This window comes from Maylandia zebra, linkage group LG4 (assembly GCF_041146795.1).
Source record: "Maylandia zebra isolate NMK-2024a linkage group LG4, Mzebra_GT3a, whole genome shotgun sequence".
In the NCBI taxonomy this organism is placed as follows: domain Eukaryota; kingdom Metazoa; phylum Chordata; class Actinopteri; order Cichliformes; family Cichlidae; genus Maylandia; species Maylandia zebra.
This window is the reverse complement of record NC_135170.1, coordinates 30,853,876-30,881,428: the sequence shown is the minus strand read 5'-3', so window position 1 is coordinate 30,881,428 and position 27,553 is coordinate 30,853,876. Positions and strand designations below refer to the sequence as shown.

Below are 27,553 nucleotides of genomic sequence, written 5' to 3'. Positions count from 1 at the left end.
CGCCTGTTTTTATGCGTGGTGGTTAGCAACAACAACGGTAACACCATCGCGTGTCCGCTTGTTTATGTTCCACATAAACCTTTCACAATAAAGCTCAAGATCCTGTTGAGACTTTTCAAAATAAACTGAATCACGTGAAAGAGCAGATTATTTACTGATGAGAAGTAAAAAAAGAGCCGCCAGGTGCTAAAAAATAGACCTTAGACTCAAACGTTAGAACAGGCTTTTCCCCGCAGCACGCCGTGTAATAAATACTCACAAAGAAAACGGCGGCCGTTACAACTTATGTCTAAAAATGTATCGTTTCATGCATCGGTTAAAACACTCCAGCTACATGACGCGCAGCTGGAAACACTTCCAGCAAGTCGAGCTGCCCGAGATTCACAGAATTTACAGAAAATGTTTCATTTTTGTGATTTATATCGTTATCGGGACAATAGATGTCTTATATCGGGATATGAGATTTTGGTCATATTGGACAGCCCTAATACATATAGTACAATTGTTCTTATTTCCGATACAGTAGTTCAATCATGGAGTATCACAGTGCTTATTTATCTGAAACATCAATAATAAATGCCATTTGTCTTGCTGATGAAGAATCAAAGAACGTGAGAATGATTGTGGACAAACCATTTTGTAGTGACCTTTTTTAATCAAACATAGTGATGCCATGATGAAAACAGACAGAGGTATTATCGTCTCCTTAATACACTTCTCACTGTTCCTACATAACTCTAAATCATAACTTTCTTGGTTATTCATCCAACAGAGACAGAGCACTTATTTGAATGTATTTTTGTGTTAAACTGGTGAATTATGAGTCTTAAGTCATTGTCAGCTCCTGTGTGAGCGCGTGGGTTCTGTATCTTGTTTATATTTGTTTTTTTCCCCAGTGAAAACAGCTGCCTGCTTGCTGGAAATGAGTTTTAGTGCAGAGGAAATAAATCAAATCAGTAAAGTTATAGCCCAGAAAACCACAACAAATTGGAAAAAATCCCAAAACAAACAAACAAACAAAAAGAACAAGCACACACTCTGTAGACGACACAGTAGAAAACACAGCTGGATGCTAATTTATCAAATGTAATCACTGTGGGTCTCAGACTGAGCAGAAGACACAGCAATTTGGGTCATTGTACACATGAGAAATTGTAATTAGTGAAGAGTTCACTCATAGCGTGTTTTCCCCTAAATTTTTTATGATTTCCTTAAGCAAAAGAAAACCTGCTATAATTGTATGTTATATGTGTGTTTTAATGCAAAATAAAAAGAAAAAATTGTCATTACATTTAATTTCCAAGTCTTTGTGTTGTGAAATGTCCATATAACTAGATATCCAATCAAAACAGAGCAAAACCAAACAAAGAAATAATAAACTGCATGTCATTAAAGGAGGTTTAAAAAAAGATGATGGGAGTGGAAAAACTGCACTACATAACAGCATCCCATCTGACAGGAAGCACTTACAAACATGCTTATGATCAGCTTTAAATAGTAAAGCTTTATTCTCTTTTTGTTGTTATTCATCCGTACCATTTCATAAACAGCCTGTAGTATTTCCCGTATGTGTGCGTATGCGTTACATCTATCAGGAGCCTTGCTTATTGCTTTGGCACCTTTTGGCACCATGGGGCATTTTCCGATAAACTTGCTTCCTCAATCAGACCTCATTATCTGCTACTTCTGAATAATCTGAACATTTTCTCCCTTGAACTCATAAAATCTTTTCTCCGTCACTCCATCACTCATCTGTGTGTTTACTTTACTATGTTTGTGTCCGAAGGGACTGTGGAGATGGAGATTGATGCTATCTGGAGCTCATTAATGGCACTGAAAGATAACTTAACAGGATAAGTTCACGCCCTCACTAAGCTGGAAACACACACAAGCTGACTCACTCGCTTAACACTTGCTGAGTGTGCAGTCGTGAGTTTGACACAGGCTCATAAACCAATAAAGATGTTTTATTTCCAGAAGGTGATGTCAGTAGTGGAAGCTGTTGTCAGGTCTGATCCATAATTGTAAAATTTGCAGATGCAGGTTGATTTTTTTGTTTTATTTTTTTTTCCCTCACTTTTGTAGTCTGTGCGTGGGTCGGCTGGAAGCTACTGTGAAGCGGCAGATGCCTTAGGTGTTTAGAATTGATTTGCAGTTATTTTCAGAGTTTACCACTTGATTGTTCTGCCACAGCAGCAATAAACAACTGCTGTGCAGTATCATCACCTTTCTGTTATTAATGGGGGGACACAGGAATTGTAAATAAGTAGCCCTTACCAAGAATGTACTGTACACTTTTTGTACATTTGGTGTTGTACTGCTTCTGTAATGTTTATTGTTTTCTGCTTTCTGTGTTCCCCTGTCTCTGTCATCCTGCTAAATATCTTTTTCTCAGTTTTGTTTGTTAATTTAATTACTGTTTTATTTTGAAGATTAGTTTCCTTCTTGCGCCTCACTCCTGACAGACATACAGTATTCGCTCGTCTACCTTCACGACCTTGTTCTGGCAAGGTTTTCCATAAGGTTTGGGAGTGTTTTTATGGGAATTTTTGACTATTCTTCGCAAAGCACGTGTGTGAGATCAGACGCTGACGTTGGACCATAAGGTCTGGCTCGCAGTCTCTGCTCTATTTCATCCCAAAGGTGTTCTGTCAGAGGTCACGACTCTGTGCAAGTTCTTTACACCGAACTCACTCATCCATGACTTTATGGAGCTTGGTTTGTTCATTGGTGTGCAGTCATGTTGGAAGAGGAAGGGACCCAACTTTCTAAACTGTTCCCACAATGTTAGCATGAAATTATCCAAAATGTCTTAGTATGCTGAAGCATTAATAGATTTTTTCACTGGAGCTAAGGGGCTGAGCCCATCCATCCATCCATTCACTTCCGCTTATCCTTTTCAGGGTCGCGGGGGGCGCTGGAACCTATCCCAGCTGTCATAGGGCGAGAGGCGGGGTACACCCTGGACAGGTCGCCAGTCTGTCGCAGGGCTAACACATAGGGACAGACAACCATTCACACTGACATTCACTCGCACATTCACACCTAGTGACAATTTAGATTAATCAATTAACCTATCCCCACAAGCTGCATGTCTTTGGACGGTGGGAGGAAGCCGGAGTACCCGGAGAGAACCCACGCAAACACGGGGAGAACATGCAAACTCCACACAGAAAGACCCCGGCCTGATGGAGGAATTGAACTCAGGACCTTCTTGCTGTGCGGCAACAGTGCTAACCACCGTGCCACCGGCTGAGCCCAATTCCCGAAAAACAACCCAACACAATAATCCCCCCTTCACCAAAGATTACACTTGGCACACTGCAGTCAGATAAGTACTGTTCTCTTGGCTACTGCCAAACCCTGACTTGTCCATTGAATTACCAGTCGGAGAAGAGTGATTTTTCCCACCAGAGAATAGCTCTCCACTGCACTAGAGTCCAATAGTGGCATGCTTATACAACTGTATGCAACAGTTTGCATTGCGCTTAGTAATGTAAGACTCGGATGCGCCTGCTCGGCCATGGAAACCATCCATGCAGTGTTCTTGAGCTAATCTCATGAACAGTGGCTCAAGAGGTAAAGTTTGGAGGTCTGTAGTGATCGACTTTTTAGAAAGTTGGGCTTCAGCATTTTATGAGGCCTATCGCTTCCTGACTCAGTTACTGCCATTCCCAGTCTCTTCCACTTTATTAGCATACCACAAACAGTTGATTGTCAAACATTTATTATCAAGAAAATTTCACAATTGGACTTGTTGCACAGGTTGTGCAATCACTGAACGATGCTGGAATTCACTGAGCCCCTGAGAGTGACCCATTCTTTCACAAATGTTTGAATAAGCAGTCTGGATTAGGGCTGCACGATAAATCGAAAATTTATTGTCATCGCGATATCAGCCTGCGCGATGGGCCCATCGCAAAAGACGGCGTAAACTGCGATAATTGGGTACCTTAAAATGTTTACACACGTGCTGTAAAGAATTTACCAATCAAAGAAATCCATTTACACATTTGACCAGTCGAATAGAGCCCTTCACGGCATTAACCAATCAAATGGATTAGAGGCCCGCCTCCTACGCAGGTCGGGCGCGAACAACGCTGCAGCAACGAGTCAGAGTTGTAATGGCTGAGAGCGAGACGCGTGACGAGAATGCTACTGAACTCGTGGCTAAAAAAAAAAATAGTACCTCACTTATTTGGAGGTACTTTGGATTTGATAAAGACGACGTTCTCCAAACACAGGTACTCTGCAAAACTTGCCGAACACTCGTGGCAACCACCAGAGGAAACACGACTAATCTCCACCATCATCTTCAATACAACCACAGAGAACTGTTTGAAGAGTTCCAGAAAGATAGGGCTAGCCAAACAAAGGTTGCTAATGTTAAGACAAAGAGCGCAGCAGTCCAACAGCCGTCTCTGTATCAGAGTTTTTCAAGTGGAATTCCTTATGAGAAAACGTCGAAGCGGTACAAAGAAATAACAGAGGCCATTACACATTTTTTGGCTAAAGACATGATGCCTATAAATACAGTTAGCAGAGAGGGCTTCACCAGTCTGATACATAAAGTGGACCAGAGATACCGCATCCCCTCACGAAACTACTTTTCACATGTCGCCATTCCACAAATGTATGAAACATGCCGCAAGACCGTCATGTTTGAACTGAGCCAAGCTGAAAACTACGCAAGCACTACAGACCTATGGTCAAGTCGTACAACGGAACCATATATGAGTTTCACAGTGCACTTCCTCACCGAAGACTTTGAACTGAAAACACGGTGTCTAGAGACTGTGTATTTTCCAGACTCCCACACTAGTGAAAATATAGCCCATGTATTACGTGAGGTGTTAGCCAGCTGGGATCTTAAAGAAGATCGACAAGTGTGCATCACCACAGACAACGGTGCCAATGTTGTGAGAGCCACGGAGCTAAACAACTGGGTCAGACTTCAGTGTTTTGGACACAGGCTGCACCTTGCAATCGGTAAGTTTTATTCAAGGCAGATCTTTTTAGCAATGAAAATGTGCTATACATTATTATCAAATTGATATTGATAAGGATAATGTTACCTTTTTAGACAACTTTAGTTATAAATTTCAATTAGTTTTTTTTTTAAAAAAAAAGGTTTTAAACATGACAGTTTTTTTGTTTCCTCTTATTTCTCCAGAAAATTCTATCAAAGATGATGCCCGCATTGCCCGAGCCATTGGACTTTGCAAAAAGTTAGTTGGACATTTTTGCCACAGCTGGAAAGCAAAGATGGCTCTGAAAAAAGCACAGCAGAAGCTCAACCTCCCAGAGCACACACTGATCACAGAATGCCCAACCAGGTGGGGTTCCAGGCAGAAGATGATTGAGAGAGTCCTGGAGCAGCAGCGGGCCATTTCTGATGTCATCTCAGCAGACAAGAAATCAAGACACTTGATTCCTACTTGGCAGGATCTTGAGGTACTGGAGTCTGTCAACCAGGCATTACACCCCCTGCAAGACTTTACAGATGCCCTGTCTGGTGAGAGCTACGTTAGTGTTTCATATGTAAAACCAGTCCTTCATCTGATGAAGACGTCGGTGCTTGCAGAGAAGGAAGAAGACAGTGATTTGACAAAATCAATTAAGAAGAAAATCCTCGAGTACCTGATTACTAAATATGAAAATCCAGCTACCCAGGAACTTATGGACATGGCGTGCTTCATGGATCCCAGATTTAAAGTCAGCTACACCAGCACTGATCGAGTCTCAGACATCAAGACCAGAGTGATGTCAGAAATGGAAGCAGTGGCACAGAAGGTATTCATGCATGCTTATATATAAAACCTTTCAATTCATATTTAGTCCAAAATGTTTACTTTTCTTATAATCTGCTTTCTGTTCCAGGAGAGAAGCTCCGCTGAACCAGAGGCCCAGACAGGTGATCCACCCAGTCGTCCCCTGAAGAAGGCAAAAAAGTCCCTGGGCAGTTTCTTCAAGGCAGCTCCAATCCCTACCTCCTCTTTTATGCATCTCTCACAAGCTGTTGAAGCTGAGCTTAACAGCTACTTGCTATCCACGGCCATAGACAGTGAGGAAGACCCCTTGGCATGGTGGAAACTCCACAAAATGACATTCCCACAGCTAAGCAAGCTTGCAAGGAAGTATCTCTGCATACCTGCAAGTAGCTCACCTTCAGAGAGACTTTTTAGTACATCAGGAAACATAGTAACATGTCAGCGCACATGTTTAAAACCTTGGAGAGTAAACATGTTGGTTTTCCTTAACAAGAACTTGCCATAAAAAACATTCACTCAGGAAGGATGAATGCAAGATAGAGAAACCTTTTTTTTTTTTCAAAAAATTACAAAAATACACTACCTACATTGTTCTTAATTGTTGATAATATTAGTCTTGGCCAGTACGACCACAAAGGTAGACAATTGTTCTTTGGTGTGTTCCCACAGCAGACAAGTTCTTACCTATAGTTTAATCTAGTAAAGTTTCCACTCCAGTTTTGACTTGCATCATAACTACTTGGTGAGTGGTAAAATGATGAACAACTGCATAGAGATAATTTGCAGTATAATTTAAGTTATGTTTATTTAAAACTAATTATAGAGACCGGGAAGGATGTCTTTCAGAATTCAAGCCTCAGAAATTTTTTTTATGGGGGCAATGTTTCAATGTTTGACTGCACTTTGTTGTTACACTGCTAATACAGCAGCTTTCATTAAATAAAACTGTGCAGTAAAACGGAAATTATGTATTTGTTTTTTGTTTTTTTTTTGCTATTTATTTTATCGCAAGTCATATCGTTATCGCAGTATTGATCACAGTTATCGCACATCGCAGGTTTTCCTAATATCGTGCAGCCCTAGTCTGGATGCCTAGGTGCTTTATTACATACACCTGTGGCCATGGAAGTGACTGGAACAGCTTAATTCAAAGAGTGAGTAAATACTCGCTCATCACAAATCATCAGGGTGTCACTGAAAAGTGGTGTCAATTAAATATGACAGGAGTCACAGCTAGATTATAGATAGTTTTGTTTTAGCTCATCTACAGCTATACTTCATCATCATCATCATTTATTTATATAGCACTTTAAAAACACACCTGGTAGACCAAAGTGCTGTACAATACTAATATGCACATAGTAATAAAACAATCTGACATCTGATATACTTAATGATATCAGATGTCAGATGCACTGATATCGGTCTGATCCTGACTCAAAAGCAGACTCAAAAACAGCTTATATGTGTTTGCATTGCACCACCTATTTAGGTGGGTGGCATATGCTTAAATACCCCTGGGTGGATTGTATTAAACACACAGATTTGTAGTTGTGGCCTTCTTTATCCATAAATACCTTAAACCAAGGTGTTTGTTTTGGATCAGAACTGAAAAACTTGGATCGATGTATCTCTTAGGTTTCATGATATGTTTTACAACAACATGATGTAACTTTTTTTGAAATTACATACTTGTGAAAGGAGTTAATTGTTCATCTTTACAAAATGCCAAATGTGCTCTAGCTGTAAGCACGTCCCTCTCGCCATGGTTGGGCAAAGGATACATCTGTGTAAAGATCCTCCAGTATGTTTTCTCTCTTCTCTCTCCTCCAGATCCATTTTAGGAATAAAGCCATCCTTCAGCATGACATACCGACAATTTTGGGGCCACAGGCAGGAGGACAGAGGAGACAAGCAAACTCAAATTAGAGAAATGAGAAAAGCCTGTAGTCCTGTGTTTACCTTTGTTCTTGTCACTTTGTGGGTTTGTGCTCTGTTTATTTCCCCTAGCATTTGTTTTTTCATTTCTATTTTATTTTTCTGCCCCTTGGACTTTGGTTCTCCTGATTTTTATTAAAAAAAAAGAGAAAATGATGGTTTTGTTTACTGCTCCTGTGTCTGCCTCAGGGTCCACTCTCCACCATAACTGGCAGTTCTAATCCAACTTAATCTGATAAATCTTTAAACAAATTCACTCGCTCAAACAACTTCTCAATTTAATTGACTGCTAATAATATCTATTGAAAGCATGTGACAGTTATTTATTTCAGTTACAACCTCAACGTCCACTTCACAAAAGAGTAAGTTTAAAAAAATAAATAGAATTTGTTATATTTTAGTAGATTACGCTGTATTTTGCACTGTATCCATTAACTTTAATTTTGCATTGTCTGCAAGCCTGTAACTTACACAGCAACTTTCTTCATTTTCAGCAGCGTGTTCAGGTGTCACAGGTATCTTCAAAGCACACTTTTAGATCAGCTATGAACTTCTTTTGTGTCCTTTGGGAATTTCGTGAATTACTGCACAAATGTTTATGAGGACTAAAGGGAGAACTGATTGATTTTGGTGATTAAAGGTCACTTTGACTTCACCAAATCACTTTTGGTCTTAATTCGGTTATTACTAAAGTTCACCAAAATATCCAATCCATAAATTACTGAAATTTTATACTCAAAAGGTCAACTTTATAGTAATATCATAATACTTTATCCATTATTTAAATTCTATAATCCATGAAATAAAGGGCTGTAGATGTTTCACAAAAGATTCAGTATTTAGTTGGGTACTGAATCTTTTGTGGTCAACTATGCTTGCATGTTATAAGTATACATATAAAATAAAACCATATAAAAATACAATTGCATGCTATCACACATTATTATTTTGTATATGTGCAGCCTTCACACTTGCTGGGACCAGGCATGTGACTGGCAACCCCATGGCACTTTATGCCACTGACCTAATTCTGGCCTCAAAGCCACATTAAAAAAAGTTAAAGGTGAGACATATTCAGACCCATACAACACATTGTGTCATTATAAAGAAAGTGACATAAAAAAGATATTGCCTTGCAAAGCTGCAGAGATTAGCTCTTTCTGTGAGAAATCAGGTTTAAGTTGGTGGTGTCCACACGTGATTTTAAGCTTATAACTTTGAAACTGGTAAGTAAGAATACTCATCTGCAGTTCTGTACTAAATTCTTGATCCACAACCCATTTCTTTGTAATCTGCAGTGGAAATGGGAAATAGTTGCAGCCATTTGTTGAAGCATAAGTGAAGATGCAATATCTAAGGTGAAAGCAGTTTGAACCGTCTTAGACAAGCCTTCTTGTACTTTAGTATAAGAACGCTTGTGCAAAAAGCCAGTACAAGTATGTTTTATTATTGTTCAGGAATAATTCTCCAGATTTCATGAAGGACATCCCACAGCTCTTCTCAGGACACAGTGTTTCACAAATGTGTGGACTGTGCTCCAACTCATGACTGATAGTGTTAGATACTGTGTTTATGTGGGTTTTTTATACTCACTTTGTTTGAGCAGAAATACAAGTTTGTGGTATTTTTTTAGAATTTATTGTAGATTCAACTAAAGAATGTGTTTTTGTAACATGCTGGTAAGTGCCTAAAAAGGGGCTTAAAAACATTCATCTAAAAATGTTCAGCTACAGGGGCCGGACTGAAAATGAGTGGAGAGGAAAAAAAGCCAGCGTGCAAAGAAAAACTTTGAAAGACATCCAGAAAGCCTGGAGAATTATTGCTCAAGCAGACCACTTTAAAACATCGCAAGAAACTGGCTCTGTCGAAGTGGCTCAGACCCTTGTGCACTGCTGCAGTTCTTCTTTTTGAGTTGATGCAGCATAAGACTTCCTGTTAATGTAAGGTATAACCTTGCAGAGGTGCATTTTGAGCACAACTGCTTCCATTGTTTTTTTTATTGATTTATTTTTAATCCAATCATCATGGATGTTTATTGTGTACGTTTGCTGCTGTTTGACAGGAAGTCTGATTTCTTCTAGGACAAAATATTGGTTTTCATTTCCTCGCATCTTAGTTTAGACAAAAACAACAGTGTAGTATTTGCCATTGGGTTAAGACATGATGGTTCAAAGAATGTTTGAGAGGATTTAAAAGGAGGATTTCTTTAATTACTTGCACTTGCACTGATTATTTTCTAGTCACCAAGAGCACTTAATGAAGCACATTGAAATTGAGCTATTTGTTTTCACCCAATAGACTGGAAAACACTGTTTCCTATAGTGTGGGTGCCCGTGTTCTCAGATAAACATTGTAAGCTTCATTTTAGACCCCAAGAAATGTTGTTTCATGTCAGTCTAATCTTCTCTCTAGTCTCTTCACTCTACTGAGGTTTTAAGAAGTAAAGGTTACAGTTTTATGTAGGCTTGTGCAACTATCTTCAATCCAGTACTGAATCAGACATCAGTCCTTGCCCTGTTAATTTGCTCAGCATTGAGAATACGTTTTCACTGCAGATGCTTTGAAATATGATAGTTAGAAAAGCATAAATGAAAGATGATGGATGATTCTGTAGTAGCCCACTTATGCCACACATCTCTCTAATAAAAAGTAACTACTGGCTGATCACAGGCCACGGCAGATGGCAGTTTACTGCCTTGAACAGAGCTGGCCACTTTCCCTTTAGGTTATTGTCATGCTACCATTCATAGCTTATTACAGCATTAACAGTAAGCTTTGCTGCAATGCTGGAACGCTACATTAATGTTAAGGGAATCCTGTTTTATAAGTTACCAGCTGCAGGGTCTTTAACTGTGCATCAAAGGAGTGATGCTGACTTAGCTGACTTAGCTTCACACATGCAAATAGTTAAAGTTGTCTTCGTTTTATAAAGTTCAGTGAACTCCAGTTCTCTCTGTTTGTTTTGCCTGTGGCTCTGCGTCACACAGACACTTCTGAGTGCAAATGTCACTGCATGTAAACAGTCCAAGCTGCTGATTTCCATCTATGTTTGTTGTGGTACAAGAATATGGGATTGTGTTGTTAGCCAGCAGAAGTCCTGTCAGTACTGATTAGTTGTTTAGTGCAATGCATTGTGTTTGCAATCAATGTGTCCTCACCAGCTAGTCTTAAGTGTATCTGAAGTAGTAAAATAGTAGTAGTGATATAGTGTGGAGTTCTTATCTAGCTTCTTACATGGTGATCAGTGCTGGTCCAGTTACTTGAAAATAGCAATTAGCGACTAATTACTGATTACTTCTCCAAGAAAGTAACTTAACTCCTGTTACTTTATTGATTACGTATTTTCAAAAGTAATTATTTTATTACTTAGCTACTTTTTAAAAACATGATACACAGCCTGAATACGTTATAAAGCCATAGACCTTTGAGCCCAGTTCTATTTTTTCTGCGTCAACCATCATATAAAATTGAATCAAATGAAAAAGCCTCTTTTTAAAAATTGTTTCCTGCCACGGACGTCGCACGCTTGTACGTCATTGTCATGAGACACTCTCACAAACAAAATCATGGTTTAGTAACACAGTCATGCAGCATGCTTACGGTAATCTAATTACTTTTTTTGCAACAGTAATCCCTTATTTTACTCATGACTTGGAGAAGGTAATCGGATTTCAGCAAAACATTAGTTTTAACGTGTTACTGCCCATCTCTGCGTCTGAGTGACGTCTTTTATGTCATTTTTGGACATCCAGTTTTACGTGGATGGATCTTTTCAACATCAAACGTAGACTATTTAAACATCATTTATATACTGTTCCTATAGGTTCTGTAGTCCCATTTTTCCTGAGGGTGGAGGACATGTTTTTTATACCAGTTAATTTTTCTATAGCTTTGTTTACACCTTTGTATGTTTCTCCAGTTATTATCTGAGCATGTGTGACAGAATGCAGAGCGATCAGGACATCTCCAAGATAGTCAATTCAGCATCGACACGCTTCCTAGAAGAAAAATGACCACAAAACCCTGCTGATAGATGAGCCTGGTAATAAGTACTGACTATGATGTTGATGTCAACCTGTTTCCATGATCGGTGTTACGATGCTGCTGTGTTCAGCTTCTTTTTGTTGTACAATCCAGATTGAACTGGGTGGTTCATGCCCCAGCTAATAGATTTTAAATGACAGTTGCTTTAACTAAAATTAATGATTCATAAAACAAGAGAAAACTCCCAGGCAAATCCAATTTGAAACAAAGAAACAGTACAGCGTAGTGGCTACAGTAACACCCTAAAATAGCTAGAGTTTCCCCTGATATTTTACATTTTGTTTCAAAGAACAAACACCTTTGTGTAAATCAGCATGCTGTTAAATGTTTTGCATGGTTATTGTTACCAAGCAGAACAGATGCTGTTTTTGGTGAAGTTAGTTTCTAGTGAATGTCTGCATAGATTTGTGGGTACTTGAGGCTGCTTTGCTGTGACTGCAAGGATGACTAAATTTTGCTGTCATGTGACTGGACAGATATTAAGGTTATATTGCTTCTGCATACATCTGTTAAAGGTTCCTTGGTTAACAACAACATATAAACCAGTAATAGAGGACATAGTCCAGGTTGGCTTGTAGTCTGTGTTAATGATTTATTTATTTTTTGGTTATTGTTCTGCAAATAAAAAAAATGCTAATGGCACAAATAAATCTCACACCTGTGCAGGATATGTTGTGCTTCACAAAACATTAGGCATTCTTAATGGAGAGTGTAATGTGACAATTTTAAGCTAAGTGTTCACTCTGAATTATTGCTTTTATGAAACCCTGTATCAGTCCTAATAATGTGCTATGGATAAGTATTTAATTTCTTTACAAATTGGAAAATGTAAAAAAAAAAAAAGATGTGTACTGCCTTTACATGAATCCTTTCAATAATCTGTTACACTTTTGGACTTGCTAATCCTCTCTATCTCACAGTTGGACTTTATCTGTCTCTTGCAATTCCCCGTAGCAGCAACAAAGACTCATTTTTTTTCGCCCTCTAGACCTCTAATCGGTCAATTTACCGGATAAAACTGGGAGTCGGAAACAAGGAAAATTAAGGCTGCAGTCCTCCGAGCTGCTGCTTGGCCCATAACTTGCTTTGTTGGCTTCAGAACAAAATGTCTTTGAAGGCAGTTGCTTGTAGCGCTGTTCTCTACCACTGAGCTGTTAAAAATTGCTGCAGTGGAGGGACATTTCTGTTCCAAATAGAAATAGGCCAGAAATTGAGTTTTGAAAGCTACTTTGTGAAGCAACTGCCGACTCATTGGTATTGATCAATAACCCTAACAAACCCCTGTAGAGAAAATGCCCAAATTTATGCTCTAACTAGTATTTCTATGGTGGGCTTGTAAACCCTTATTTAGCAGGAAATTTAAACAGAGAGAAATTGATTAAAGAGGCAGTAATGTAGCAGAGGTAATCCATACAAATAAATACAGATTAAGGTCTTGCTGAAATCCAACTAAAAGTGTTTTTAGCAAAAGAAACAGTCATACAGTAGTAACTATAGATGATATTGCAGAGATGAAGGAACAATATGAAATCATAAATTATAAGATACATGCATTAAATGACTCCTTGAACATGGAATCAGATAATACCTACAGCTGGTTTAAAACGTGTTTACCAATAGTTCATCAGTGTTAAGTGTACTTTGGGGAACTTAGTCGTTAGAAGCAATAAAAACTATCAGGCTGCTTAAAGAGCAAATGCATGCTCAGATCATTATGCATGATACTTTATTTCGCTACTATAGGCAGTAAACCTCCCATATCTAGAGACTAAATCCAATCCACTCACTATGAGTCATGGCATCTCTGAGCAGTTGACAGAAATGATAGCTGAGGGAGCCTGCAATTATGGATCAAGCCTTTTCTCATATAAAGTTTATTTATTGATAGAATTCTAAATGAGGAAAAACCCTATGTAAATATAAGGTGGTGTGTGTGTGGGGGGGGGAGACTTTCTGTAACACGGGGAAAGTGAGTGATAGAAGTTCCAACAGCACAATGATGCACAATGATTGTTGCATTGTGCTATCTTTGAAATAAGTGCTTCTGACAAGAAAAGCACATGTCAGAAGTTCAAACAACGGTTACATAACTGAAAAAGAGAAACAGAGAGGTCAAACTTAAAGAGCCTTTTTCCCCCACTCTTCATTATGGTTACTTGCTACATCTCATTGGAAAGATCCAAATAACAGCACTGTGGACTTTGTTCTCACATAGAGACACCCTTGTGAGAAACTGCAGAGAAGAGCCTTGCTGAACGGCATGTGAAGTTAGTTCTTCAAGCCTTTGCAGGCTGACGAGAAAGATGAAGACAGATGGTTGGAGAGTGTACAGCAGAGATGGGCAGACTGATGACACATGAAAGTCAGCAGCAGTTTCTCTTTGCTCCCAGCGGATCACTGTGGTCTTGGTGGGGAGAATAAAATGTCTGACCTTTTTCAGCTCTTAATGCATACATAAGATGAGTATTCAAGCTATGATAATCACAAAATAGACTACCGTTATAATAGAGATGTGTTTACAATAAATTACATCACTGTGAATGAATAGCACAAGTATTTTCTCAGCTTCTGTGCCCTTTTGTTTAAGATCCAACGTGGTTCTTCTAAATCTTCATCTGTTTTATTCTTCCATCCATCATTACTTCTTCACTAAATGCTAATTTGAACCCCATTTGAGAGATTCGTTTTTTGACTGATAACATATTGTGCAGAGCGTAATGAGGCTACCTGAAACCATTCAAATTTGTAGAAGAAAAATCCTTTTTTTAGTGATAGCTGAAGCTTTGCCAGCTAAAATGAATGTGTTTTCATTCTTGGCTGATTGTAAAGCTGTATCATTTAATAAACGTATTACTCCCAGAATAATATTTTTCTTGTTCCTCAGCCTTTATGCTTGATTTGAACCCAAGCCACTTGATCCTTGGGAAGTCACTGTGTCCTAGTTTTCTCTGCGTCTATTTTCACAGATTTTTACTGAATGCTTCTTCTAAACAAGATTCTCCCTGCCTTTTAAATGTGCCCACACACGGCTTCATTTCACAGCTAGAGTAGTTGTACAGTTTTTTTTTTCCACCATGCATTTTCCCCCCCAAGAATAAATTAGTTATGAGGAAAATTGAAGATGGTGTGAGGTGCGGTTAGTGCAATGAATATGCAAAACTAAATCTTAAATTCACTTTTTTCAAAGACATCAAGTAGCCCAGTAAAAATGAAAAAAATAAAATTATAAATAAAATCCCACGTTTTTAAGCATGTTCCTTAATTTTTTCTTTAATTTAAATGTGATGCTTATTAACACCTTTCTGAGTGGTTACGGCTGCATTATGCAGGGTGGGCCATTTATATGGATACAGCGTAATAACATGGGAATGGTTGGTGATATTAAAGTCCTGTTTGTGGCACATTAGCATATGTGAGGGGGCAAACTCCTCAAGATGGGTGGTGACCATGGTGGCCATTTAGAAGTCGGCCATCTTGGATACAACTTTTGTTTTTTTCAATAGGAAGAGGGCCATGTGACACATCAAACTTATTGGTAATGTCACAAGAAAAACAATGGTGTGCTTGGTTTCAACGTAACTTTATTCTTTCATGAGTTATTTACAAGTTTCTGACCACTTATAAAATGTGTTCAATGTGCTGCCCATTATGTTGGATTGTCAATGCAACCTTCTTCTCCCACTCTACACACACTGATAGCAACACCGCAGGTTTGTGCCACAAACAGGGCTTTAATATCACCAACCATTCCCATTTTATTACGGTGTATCCATATAAATGGCCCATCCTGTACTTTTATGATAACAGCTTTCTAAGGCGGAGACACATTACCCACCGAGATGAGCTGAATTTAAAAGTATGGCACATCTACCAGGGTGAAGCATACATTTAAACAATTGTATTAATTTTGGAGGTCAGCTGACTTATTCATCTTATTACAGTCATGTCTATTGTAAGCATCACTAGTTCTATTATTCAACATCTGTAGAATATGCATCTTAAATATTTAAATTAGTGTTTTCAGCGTTAATCTCGTTAAAATTACGTTAACGCCATGACCGCATTAACGTAGCAAATCTCCGTTAGCGAGTTAGTGCGGATCGCCAGGTGCGTGGTGCTGCACGGCGCTAATGCGTGGCGTTAACGTCATTTTAACGAGATTAACGCTGACAACACTAATTTAAAGGTTTCTGAAATACAAAGAAATCACTCCTACAGTTTTAAATAATAAACTGCAGTTTTGCAGGAATCCAAGAGGAGAAAAACTCATAGTTTTTATATAGATTGTATTTCACAATGTGATAATGTCAACATTTGGTCAGTTAAATTCTATTTTTCATAATTACAGGTGAGCTTGGGTGAATTGTGCCTCTAAACATCTACTAACTAAAAAGTTAAGTAAACTTAAAATGAAGAAATGTATTTTCAAGGTGTCATTGACTGAGGTGATCCTGCTGTACTCCTGAGAAATCTGTGGGGCCTAATTTGTCTGAAATAGATGAGAGGCTAAAGTGAAAGGATGGACAAATTGTCCCAAAATGATTGTAATAGTGGTCCTAGTCACAGTGATGGTTTTTGCACCGTGATGAAAGTTTTCTTTTGTGTGTGGGTTTTTAAAAATTAATTTTTTGCGATAATAAGATATACCAGTCAAGACCCAAAGGACTGAAGTTATTCCATGAAACATAAATTAAATACGTAGAGTCTAACTTCTCAGAATAATACTTTAAAAAAATGCTCGTGCTCTGCACATTAATTAAGCTGACATTTGTGGCTGATTTGCTGGAGGAGATAAAAATAAAACTTTCCACTTATTTCTAAATCATTTCTCAAGTGCAGTTTCCATTATCTTTATTTCCACTATTTTAGCAGTCGTTTTCTTCTGGGTTGCCTAGACAGTGTAAGTGCAGGTGATCAAGAAATGGCATATTTAACATTTCCATGGAAATGCACGTCTGCCAGTACAGGATGTTATTTTTGTCTAGTTCTATAAGAAAACTCATTATTTGTTTAATTTCATTAAAGCTTAATATTTGCCCCTGAATTGCATTTAAATGTACACTTAAACCCTCCTGTCCCAGAAGGTTTGACTTAAATAATTCCTAATAAGAATAAAATTGGCATTAGATTTTAGTATGTTGCTAAAATGACTTTTTGTCTCTCTGGGGTCTTAATGCCATATGAGCTAATTAAAATGACATTTGTTTCTTTTTTAGACTCATAATAACCATTTATTCTAGGATGTGTAGAGAATATATAGGGAGATGACAATGTAGGGACCAGAATGAACTTCTCGCAGACACACAGGGACAGAGGACACACAGAAAGTCAGTGAGAGGACTGTCTGCTGTGCTAATACAGAGTGAGAGCAGAACAGAATTATTTGTGTCACGTCTTTTGAAATGTCACCTATAATCTGTGTTTACTGCTAAGACAGAAATATGATACATTGACTCAGTGGAAATGATTTGCAGACTTCATTGTTTTTGCAGCTCATTAGTGAATGTTGTGTATCACCGACAGAGACACAAAAAGCATGACCAGCAACGCGCTTTATACGTGGGAGCTTGTACAGTAACTTTTTTTAACAGATTGCCTTAAGTGTTATCTGTCTGTTTTGTGTAGTGCTTGTACTTACTGCTCCTCTAACTGCTGCTCTTGCCTCAAAAGCTCACTTTCACACCTCTCTTTGAAAGGAGCTGTGATATTTAAAGATGTCTTTGATGGAGACGACAGTCTAAAAGGAAATGTGAGCACATTTTTTTTAGTATGAAAGTGGTAAACAGAGGTAGGAAAAGTGATGGTTGACAAAACAAAAAAAATGTATGAGCAACGTAAATGACGAGGCGTTACGAAGAGGGGGGAGAAGCAAACCTCCTCACAGCTCAAAGCACTCTGTTCTGCCTCCTGCTGCTGCCTGGCAGTCTGTCAAGGTGTGCATTGAACGGAGGAGAACATTCATGAGTAGAACGAACAGAAACGCGACTTTTGTGTGTGCGTGTGTGCCCTAAACGTGAAGCCCAAATGTTGGGATGCTGGAGGCCAATTAGAGGTTCTTTTCAGGTTTTTTTTCACTTGAGAAAAATGATTCTTCTCCACGTGTCTGTCACCTGCTGTGATGAAGCAGCAGTTTCACTCCTTAAGCAGTGTCTCCGCTCTGTGGGTGAAGAGCTCAAACATCTCTGACTACTTTGCCACACTCTTGCAGGCTCTGCCTGTTCAACTGTCTTGTTGAGAAGTTGGTTACCACCACTTTTTTATTTTTTTTTATTTTTGCTGTTTCATATGTGACATCACACATGTTTTCATGTGTGTGCGTAAATGTCATGACCTGTTAAAGTGAGTATATACGATGGTTATTGGTGATGGAGGGAGTGTGGGGTGTTGGAAGGTCACCGCTTTGATGAAAGCACTGTCCTTTTGGCAGAATGTGACTGTTTAATGTCACCCAGGGAGTGTAAATAGACAGATCTGCATTTGAGGATATGTGAATGAGCTTCTGTGTGTGCATATTTGTGTGTACTGTGGCATTTATATCTTCAAAAGACATGCATCCCGTCACATGATCAGGGAGGCAGTTTGACATTTTTTGCTTCTTTCCAACCGTCAAAATAAATCAGTTCAGTTACTTCGCAGATTTTTTTAATTCCAACTCAGTTACAACCACAATACAAGAGCCCATCCATCCGTTCATCCATTTTTCCAGCCATCTATCTATTCATTTTCTTATTGTAAAGTGTAAGCTGCCGATTTGTTTTCCTTTGCTGCAACGATCGTGATGAATGTTAGGATTCCCAGTCATGCTTTCATAAGAAACTTAGCCTTGTTTGAAGTGTGACGCACATGTAGAAACCTTTTATGCTGCAAAGCGGATGGATGTGCTTCGGGAAAAAACACCCGGCTCAATGAAGAAAAATAAAACACTGAGGACACTGTTGACCTGAGGTTGTTGATCCAGCGAAGCACTGGTGTACCTCTGGAGAAAGCAACCAACTTCTGAGACTCAAACACTCCTGCACACAATCCTCATATGCTTTATAAATGCTAGCCAATCAAAGTCACCTTCATGTCGAGACAGCTGTTCCAATCCTACTTCTAGTTTGGTCTCTGGAAAGCTGTACTTTAAACCTCTGGAGGAAGCAACCAACTTCTGTTTCAGACCCACTTGAATCATTAGTGATGAGAGCTGAAAAATAGCAGCCCTGATCCAAAAGGTCCAGAGGTGCATGAAAAGATGACCGTGAAATTGAGATCAGGCACATTTAATCAGTTTGTATCAAGTAGCAGAGAAGATGAGTAAAGAGATCATCACCAAAGGTATAATCTGATATTATGTGAAAATCAGTCTGGTTTGTGCTATCCATCTTGAAGATCTAAAAAGTAAAAATGACCCAATAGAGATGCTAAATGAGAGTCACAGTCCATTACTGGTTTGAGATATTTCACCTAAAAGCTAAAATGTTGGAAATGATCACCAAAGTGAGTAAAACGTTTATCACCATCTACCCCCTATTTAAAAAAATAAAATAAAATAAATTTTTTCCAGTCTTTACAGAGTAATTGAACAACAGCAAAAAGGTCCCGAGTTCAATTCCACCATCAGGCTGGGGTCTCTCTGTGTGGAGTTTGCATGTTCTCCCCATGTTTCTCTCCATGGGTTCTCTCCGGGTACACTGGCTTCCTCCCAAAGTCCAAAGACATGCAAGTTAGTGGGGTTAGGTTAATTGGAAAGTCTAAATTGCAGAATAGGTGTGAATGTGAGTGCGAATGGTTGTCTCTGTCTATGTATTAGCCCTGAGACAGACTGGCGATTTGTCCAGGGTGTACCCTGCCTCTCGCCCTTACACAGCTGGGATAGGCTCCAGCTCCCTCCGTGACCCTGAAAGGATAAGCGGAAGAGAATAGATGGATGGTGCTTATTACTCCCAGTGTGTCTGTTTTATTGGCTAAAGTATATATTTTTTTACTTTAACATTCCTTGGTCTTGTATGGATCACAATAAAACTCAGCCAGTCCACACATGTATTCTAGTCATACAGTAGATGAGATTTCACCCAAGTCTTCTGTCACATTTTTCATTTTCTTTTCATTTCCCCCCTCCATTTGGTTTTGTGTTCACAACAACTTTTTACTTCGTTTTATCAGCGGCTGCCTGCCAGTTTTAAGCTGCTGAAGTATATTTTTCAATTTTGGTTCCCTTGGTTTCATCCATATTTATGTTCCCTCCCAACTAACTGACTGATGAGGTGTGAGGACAGTAGAATGTGAGTTCCTGTCAACAGCAGCATAAGAATTTACTGACTTCCACACTAACTTGGAAGTAATTTAAATCTGCATGTGACAGTTTGCTGTTTTGATTGCAATCAGGGTAAATGTGTGTGACTATCCAAAAGATGCATTATATAGCAATTAGGCTAATTGCAGTTTAATAAATACTAAATATGCGCATAGACTACAGAATGTAAAAGAACTACACAGCTTTGGACTTGAAGTCTGTAATCAAGGACAAAGAATTTAGTTGTTTCGAATAAAGAAGGGATGACAAACTGTTTCATAGATTAACATAAGTACAGCAATACTCAGCACATTTATGAGCCTAATATGGGGAGATTTATGCTTAAACAGCTACATATTAAACAATGGAGAATTAATCCATGCACTCGGTGCAAAGTAATGTTTTATTTTGGGTTAATCTTAGAAACACTCTGAAACAACTGTGAAAATAATAGTTGGCATAAAGCCTCCAGCTTGTGATGCTCAAGCAGACAACTCAGACCTTTACAGGCAAGCCGAGGTCCCCAGCTGTGGCAGAAAACTGAGTGTCGACAGCTTCTTTGATGGCTGTTTCAAGGGTTGACAGGGTGTATGACTCAGATCAGAACAGAAAAGATTATTGCATCAAATGGTTATACATCTCTAGTAAATGGGATGTTAAAAAAGAGCACAAGCAGAAGACTGAGAGTGTTATTTTGCTGGCTGCTGCCAGATTTTTTTTCTGAATTCCGACTGGGGGCTGAAACTGTTACTGAGAGCCTCAGTGACACATTTGACTGATCATTATAAAGCACAGCCATCCTCCTCAGCATGATGGTGCTACTCTTCTATGTCTCATGAAGATTAATAATGCAGTAGTATGAAGTGCCATGATCTCTCATTAGTGCACGTATGCATGTATATGCATGCAAACAGAGCTGTGGTAGTTTTAATAGCAAATTAATCTATGGATAATTGCACTAGTTGTCAGGGTCATTAGTAGTCCTCCAGCCTGTCTCATTAATGCTGTGCAAAAATTACGCCTGTATGATGCTAATCTCTCTCTCTTTGTTAAATCTCTTTCAAGCTACTTGCACTTAGTGCACACAGAACCACTTGTAGGACAACTTTTCAGCATCTGAGGTTGTAATTGGTGCTTGTTGATTAAATGTTAAATAATTAAAACAGTAGCTTAGTAAGTAATTTTTGGTGGAGCCCCTATCAAGGAATGCAAGGAAAAAGCTACATTTACTGTACAGAAATGTGGGGCATCCACAGAGGAAGCAAAAGGCTCCGCCCTCTTTTAACTGTAATGACACAACTTAATTGCTGTGATAAGTGGGGGCACAAATGAATTTATGCTCCAGAGCAACTGCTGCGCTCAATCTGCTGCCTCACTTTAGCCATTTTCCTAGTTTGATATATGCAACTCACTTTTTTTCCCTTTGATGTCAAAATTGAGAATACATAAAAAGGTGGATTTTAGTGTTTGAGCATCCTGGAAAATTGTGATTGCAATATCAATATGTGGTATCCTGTATGGTCAAAATGTCTCTTTAATCAGTGATTCATGAGCTTTGACCACCAGGACTTAATCTTTGGTCACAGATCAGTATGTGAGATCACCAAGCACCAGTTCAAAGCTTTGGTGACCTAAATCATTTTAATAGAAAATGTTCTCAATATGACATCTACTGTGACCCATGGGCAAAATTAAATAATTTTAATAAAGCAAGGAAAAAGTCTGCAGCACCAGACGCACCAAACTTTGGTGTCTGGTTACCAAAAAGTTTAATAACACCGAGTGTTATGCCTATTTCATATCAGGTATTTATTGTAATACTGTACCGGTTGTAGTAGGTGGCCAGTGAACACACGAAGTAGCTTTCAAAGAATGGTGCGAGTTGGAGCTTTGGCCCAGAACAGGGTGCTCTAGGGGGGAAGAGGTAATGTATGTGTGCGTGTGTGCATTTCAGTGAAAATGTCATTTTTTTTGTTATGAATCAAGTGTTCAAGCATACACATTATCTGTTGAGACCCTGTAAAAAATCAGATTTGCTGTTGTTTCAGCGTTTGTTTCTCTTACTGCTGGGGATCTGGTCTTTTGGAACTATAAATACAGTCAGTGTTAGTTTGGATGCCAAAATTTGGATGCTGAATGGCCTATCTCTGCAGTCCATGCAGTCACAGCTTTCTAATTCAAATCTCACACACAAGTCTTTGGCATCACATCTGCTCTTCATTCAAAGTATTTTATCCCAGCGTGGTGCTTTTCAAATTTTGTACCTCTTGCACTTTCTTGTCTTCTTCCTCGGACTATTTCTTATGTTGCATAAAATTGATGTGTAGTGTTCACTTTATTGATAGCATTGCCATTAATTCTGCAGACAGGTCCAATTCCCTGTCTGATCACGTATTGATCAGTTTTCTGTGTGGGGGGGAAAGTAGTACAGAATCGGGTTCAGGTCACTTGATTTGTACACACAGGCAGATTTGGTCCGGTGACTCACTTGCACATTTTTTAAAGCAAACACAGTCAACAGATACGTGTAGCGTAGTGTTAATGAGCTGTTTTATTAAACAGTAGAACAGGAAAGCTGGAGGCTGAAGAGTCAAATTGGGAGGTGAACAGGGAAGGAGGATGGCTTGAAGGAGAAAAAGCAGATGACATCAAGTGGGTTGGTAGGCTTGCAACTGCAAGGTGAGGTGAAGCAGAGACAACATTGGCACAAGAAGAAATCCAGCACTTAAAAATGGGAAGATTGAGATAACTAAGAGGAGACATGACACCTGCTGATGTTAGTAAGGAATAGGGAGTAATAGTCACGTACAAGAAAACCGACAGAAACAGAGAGCGGAGAAACAGAAACACTGAAGAACAGCAAACCTTATGTATATGTGTGTGCCTCTAGGGTCAGAAATATGACTACACTGAGTTATGTGATTTGGCATCATTAACTTAGGCATAATAACTTATTGATATATTGATTTTGATTAGTTATTGACATTTATAAGTTGTTTTAATTAGCCACGATGCTCACTGCTGCCACGTTTATAAGGAGCTTGTTTTCTGAAACCATATTGGAATTTCATCCCTTGATGTCTGAGTATAGACTCATAATTACACATCCAGAAGACACAGACAAACAGTTTGAGTAGGGATTTATTTTGGAAGTGCTGCCTTCTTCTCCCCTTGTTGACTGCAAACATTACAAAGCTATAATAAACACTGAGGTGAGGCTGGCGTCTTCAGCAGTCCCTGTGCAGCACTTGCTGTCAGCAGGTGGAGTGTGTTGAAATAAGACTCTGGGGGATCTGGGTGGATCTGTGCAACTGCAGGGCATCAGTCACACTGTGGAATCAGCAGCACATTCCCCATCCGGCGCCTCCAGCCTGTCAAGGTGTCTGTGCTCCTAATTCCTGACTTCAAATCCAGCTCTTACGGGCCCGGATACAGCGGGGAAAGTCTCGCCTTGGCTCATTTTCTCGCAAACTGTGCTGCTGTGTGAGAGGACTTAGCAGGGTTTTTTTCTTCTTCTTTTTTTTGGCAGGGTAACAGCGGAGAAGAAAGCCGTCTCTGGCAAAGGTGATGGTTGCCGTGTGCAATAGAAAATGAAAGGCTTAGCTTGTTTTTGTGCATCTCACCCAACCATCTGATCACAGCATGCAACAGCTTTTGTTATCTTATTGGCTAAATGCATTAAGGATGTGCAAAGCATTCCTGGTTGCTATGCTGAATGCAGTTGGTTCAGACAGTCATTTATATCAACTTCGAGATTTATCTCTCTTAAGAGAACAGGAGGGCTGGCACAAAGGCTAATTTTTAAGCACCAAGGTCATCTTCATTTAATAGCACTTAACCACCGTGCTGTCATCCTGATCTGCTGCAATCTTTTAAAGCTTCTTAATGTTAATTGGCTATTTAGATTTATATCCCCTGTGTTCGTAGGTGTAGGGGAAACTTTGTAAAACCTTGACTATGTTAGGGAACAAGTATTTATTTTTATTGTTTAACTTTTACTTTTTCTTTAAAACCTGTGAACCACCCACACTTCAATAGATCCAGTTCTGACCTTCTTGGATATCTTTTAAAATGATTGTTATTGTTGTTTTTTCACAGAGCGCTGCACTTTGTTGTAGGCTGAGACCTTGTCCTGTTTTACACTGATATTATGAATAAGAGTTCTTGACTGGTGCCTGTTTCTCTGATTTTATATAATCTTTTTGATTTTTCAATAAAAGATTTTTACTTGTTGTGGTGTTACATGCATATGTGTAATGTAGAGCAATTATATTTTAGTATAGGATTTGAGAGGGGGTGTGCTGGAGCAAGGTCATCTTGCCAGTTACTGCCATAGGCTGAGAGGAGGGATACACCCTGGACAGGTCACCAGTCTGTCAAAAGGCTACCATCAAAGGTGTCCTTTGACACACCTGATTTAGAGGAATAGTAAATCAATCAGCTTTTCTCACTTAGAAGCTTGGTGTTATATTTAAAGACACAAGATAAGCATGTTTCAGCTTTTGGAGTTCATGTTGTTAAAAATATGAAATCTAGTAGTTTGACTAAGGTGTTTTTGGTGCCTAAACCAAAACAGTGCATACAATCTGTGAAGGACCCCCCGCCCCCCGAAAATTAAAAACAGCTCCAGCCTAGTAATGAATTTTAGGAGAGGATATTATGTGCTAGCATCAAATATCCGCCCTGTTAGTTGCTAACACAGTGAGGCCAAAGGGCAACTTGGGATAAAGAGGCGATGCTCTGTAAATAAATAGTCTAAATACATTTACACAATAAAAAACTAATATGTTAGACTTTTGAAGCAATTTAGACATAACTAGGGATTTAGAGCTGTACCATTCAGCCTGAAAAACTGCAATGATTGTTCGATAAAATGTTAAGTGTTTATAGCAAACAAAAAAGGTCCTTTAACACATTGTGAAAATGCAGAGCGTTATACGAGAGCCTTTTCACGTAGAGTAATGTCTACTCTTAATTAAATTAATAACATGTACTTAATGCTTTATATTCTGGATTCATTACAGTCTCATTCCATACTCGGTGACTAGCACCGTGAACAGTTATCAGCAGATATCACCATGCGCCCTTAAAACTGGATGTTATATTAGCTAGAAGGCATGGTGAGCTTTCCTTTTACTCATTAGCGAATGAATATTGGTGCAAGACAAGTCAAATAATTGCCACGTGAGAATAATTAAAAATTATTTTTAAACTCCAATGCAAATGATAAAATGTTCTTCCACAGAACGGTTTGAGAAGTTTCCCTGGCAGAACTACCCGATCACAGGTAGCTGAGTATGTCCAGTCCAGTACTAAAGAAAGACTTCCTCATGATGTTGTTTAAAATGGCTTACATTTATGTAACATGCACAAACATTGAGTTACACGCAGATGAAAAACCTAATTAGTAGATCTCTACAGTGAGGGCGATTTACTTTTATGCCGTGGGGGGAGGTTTGATGGCACTGAGCCCTGTAGGGATGAGTATAACTCAATGTAAAGCACTTCTGACGGATGAGCTTCATTTTATGGCTTAACATGTGCATTAGAGTGGTCTTTTACAGCATGTAAATGTCCCCATCTTTAGGCAACAGGTCACTGGATAGTTTGATGATGAGGAAAATAAATCCTGTGCTTTTTTTTTCTTCTTCCCCCAGTCAGCTGATCTCACCGTGGTTGAAGAACTGTTGGCGATTTTACACCAAATAATGACTTCTTCCAATTACACCAGATTGTCAAAACAGTTACTAAGAAAACATTAAAACATCAGCTTATTTAGTTGGAGTTGTTTGTAAAGAATATAAATGATGATCTAAGACACTTCATCACTGAATGGATATCAGCAGTTAGAAGCACTTAATGCAAAACAAAATAAGCTAGCTGAGCTAGTTTTAAGGGGCTTATTGCTGAACTGTGCACCAGCAACATTGTCAAATTACTCTTATGGCACTCCATCTGTCTCTTATGTAAGTAATATTATTTTTCATGTATTGCTTTACTCTGTTTAGATATTTCTGGCAGGCTGTTAGCTGGACTTGGCTCAGTGCAAGAGGTAATTAAAGCTTGAACTGAAGGTGATATCCTGCACAGCATGAACCGAAACACATTTCAGCTTAGTATTTTTGGTTACAGTGGCACATATGGTTTGTCTTCTTTCCCCCTGTGGTGAACTACCCGTGGTGTTTGATCAGGAGTCATTTTGGCTGTTTGTTTTTGATTTTGTTCAGGTTGATGGCAGATGTTTGATGTGTACACTACTCTGCTTCCTTTTCTCAGTGTAGAGAACATTCATCCAAAATTGGATATATTTTTGATATTTTTTTGGGCTCCATTTGTTTAAAACAAAGTGTAGACGCGACCTGAGACTTTATATAACTGGCACATGAGATATTTGTGGAAAAGAAATCTATTAGCTCTTCTGCTTATAAAGAAAACCAGAGAAATCTCTCTTGATAGTCACTGTGACACACATTTAACAGCAGTCATTAGTGTCTCTGTCTGCATCTTTCTCCCCTCTTTCCTTTGGCTATTTTCCTCTTCATTTTTCTCTCTGGAACAGAAAATGAACCAAAAATCCCTCATGTCTTGTGGTAAAATACATTACGCTGAGAAAAAGCTCACTGGCCATTATCGCATTCTGTCTTTAGCACCGGGATTTCACTGTCATTGTAAAAGCTAAATTGTGTTTCAGTTTACCAGAAGGTGTCAATCTTCTTTATGTGCAACATATTTCTTGCTTACCAATTTGAGCTCAGACAGGGATAAGAAGTGGCACACAACTAATGTGGTAAGCAATTTGGATTTCAGCTTAACTGTATCTGAAGACATATCATCTGTGGACTATTAACCTGAAAAATTCAGCTCACCTACAGAAGGCATCATACCTGTAGCAGATGTGAGAGGAAATGTATTTTCTGTGTAACACAAAGATCTGATTCCTCTTATTGTAATGAAATTTTGATAATATAGTATCGGTTATAAAAATGCGCCTTTGCTGTGCTGACATTATACATAAATGCTTCATTTACTTAATATGGAATTGAACACACAGAAGCAGAGTGTTTTCTGTTTGAGTAAATTGATGATAATTGGCTCCATTCGCATTTTTATAATTGGAAGTGAACTGTCCTAAGCCGATTTTACTCTCACTGTTTCTTAGGACTGGATGGAATATTAACTACGTCGACATATCGAATGCTTTAATTTTCAAAACTATTTTGTTTATGTGGCACTAATGTACAACAACAGTCAACTCAAGGCGCTTTATATTGTAAAATACAGACCCTACGATAATGTAGAGAAAACTGCCACAATCGCACAACTCCCTATGAGGAAGCAGCTGGTGACAGTGGGGAAGGAAAACCCCTGTTTAACAGGATGAAACGGGCTCATTGAGAGGCAGCCATCTGCTGCGACTGGTTGAGGTGAGGAGAGGGAGACAGGACAGAAGACACATGATTTACTGTGCAACTCTCTTGCTAATTAGTGCATGTGTTACTTTTTTGTTACCATATTTGCTTCTTCC

The 27,553-nt window shown here is 38.9% G+C and overlaps 2 protein-coding genes across 3 annotated transcripts in view; both read left to right on the top strand.

Annotated features, from left to right (window-relative positions):
* asic2 (acid-sensing (proton-gated) ion channel 2) overlaps nucleotides 1–27,553 on the top strand; it is a 404,006-nt gene that overhangs the window by 108,501 nt on the left and 267,952 nt on the right. The gene's annotated exons all lie outside the window — the stretch shown is intronic.
* The window catches only part of LOC106674813 (E3 SUMO-protein ligase ZBED1), a 132,254-nt gene continuing 108,506 nt past the window's right edge, over nucleotides 3,806–27,553 (top strand). Inside the window, exons 1-3 of the mRNA XM_076883539.1 lie at nucleotides 3,806–4,989; nucleotides 5,174–5,793; nucleotides 5,881–6,064. Of these exons, the coding sequence (XP_076739654.1) occupies nucleotides 4,125–4,989; nucleotides 5,174–5,793; nucleotides 5,881–6,064 (1,669 nt within the window). The 5' untranslated portion in view covers nucleotides 3,806–4,124. The remainder of the gene's footprint in view (nucleotides 4,990–5,173; nucleotides 5,794–5,880; nucleotides 6,065–27,553) is intronic.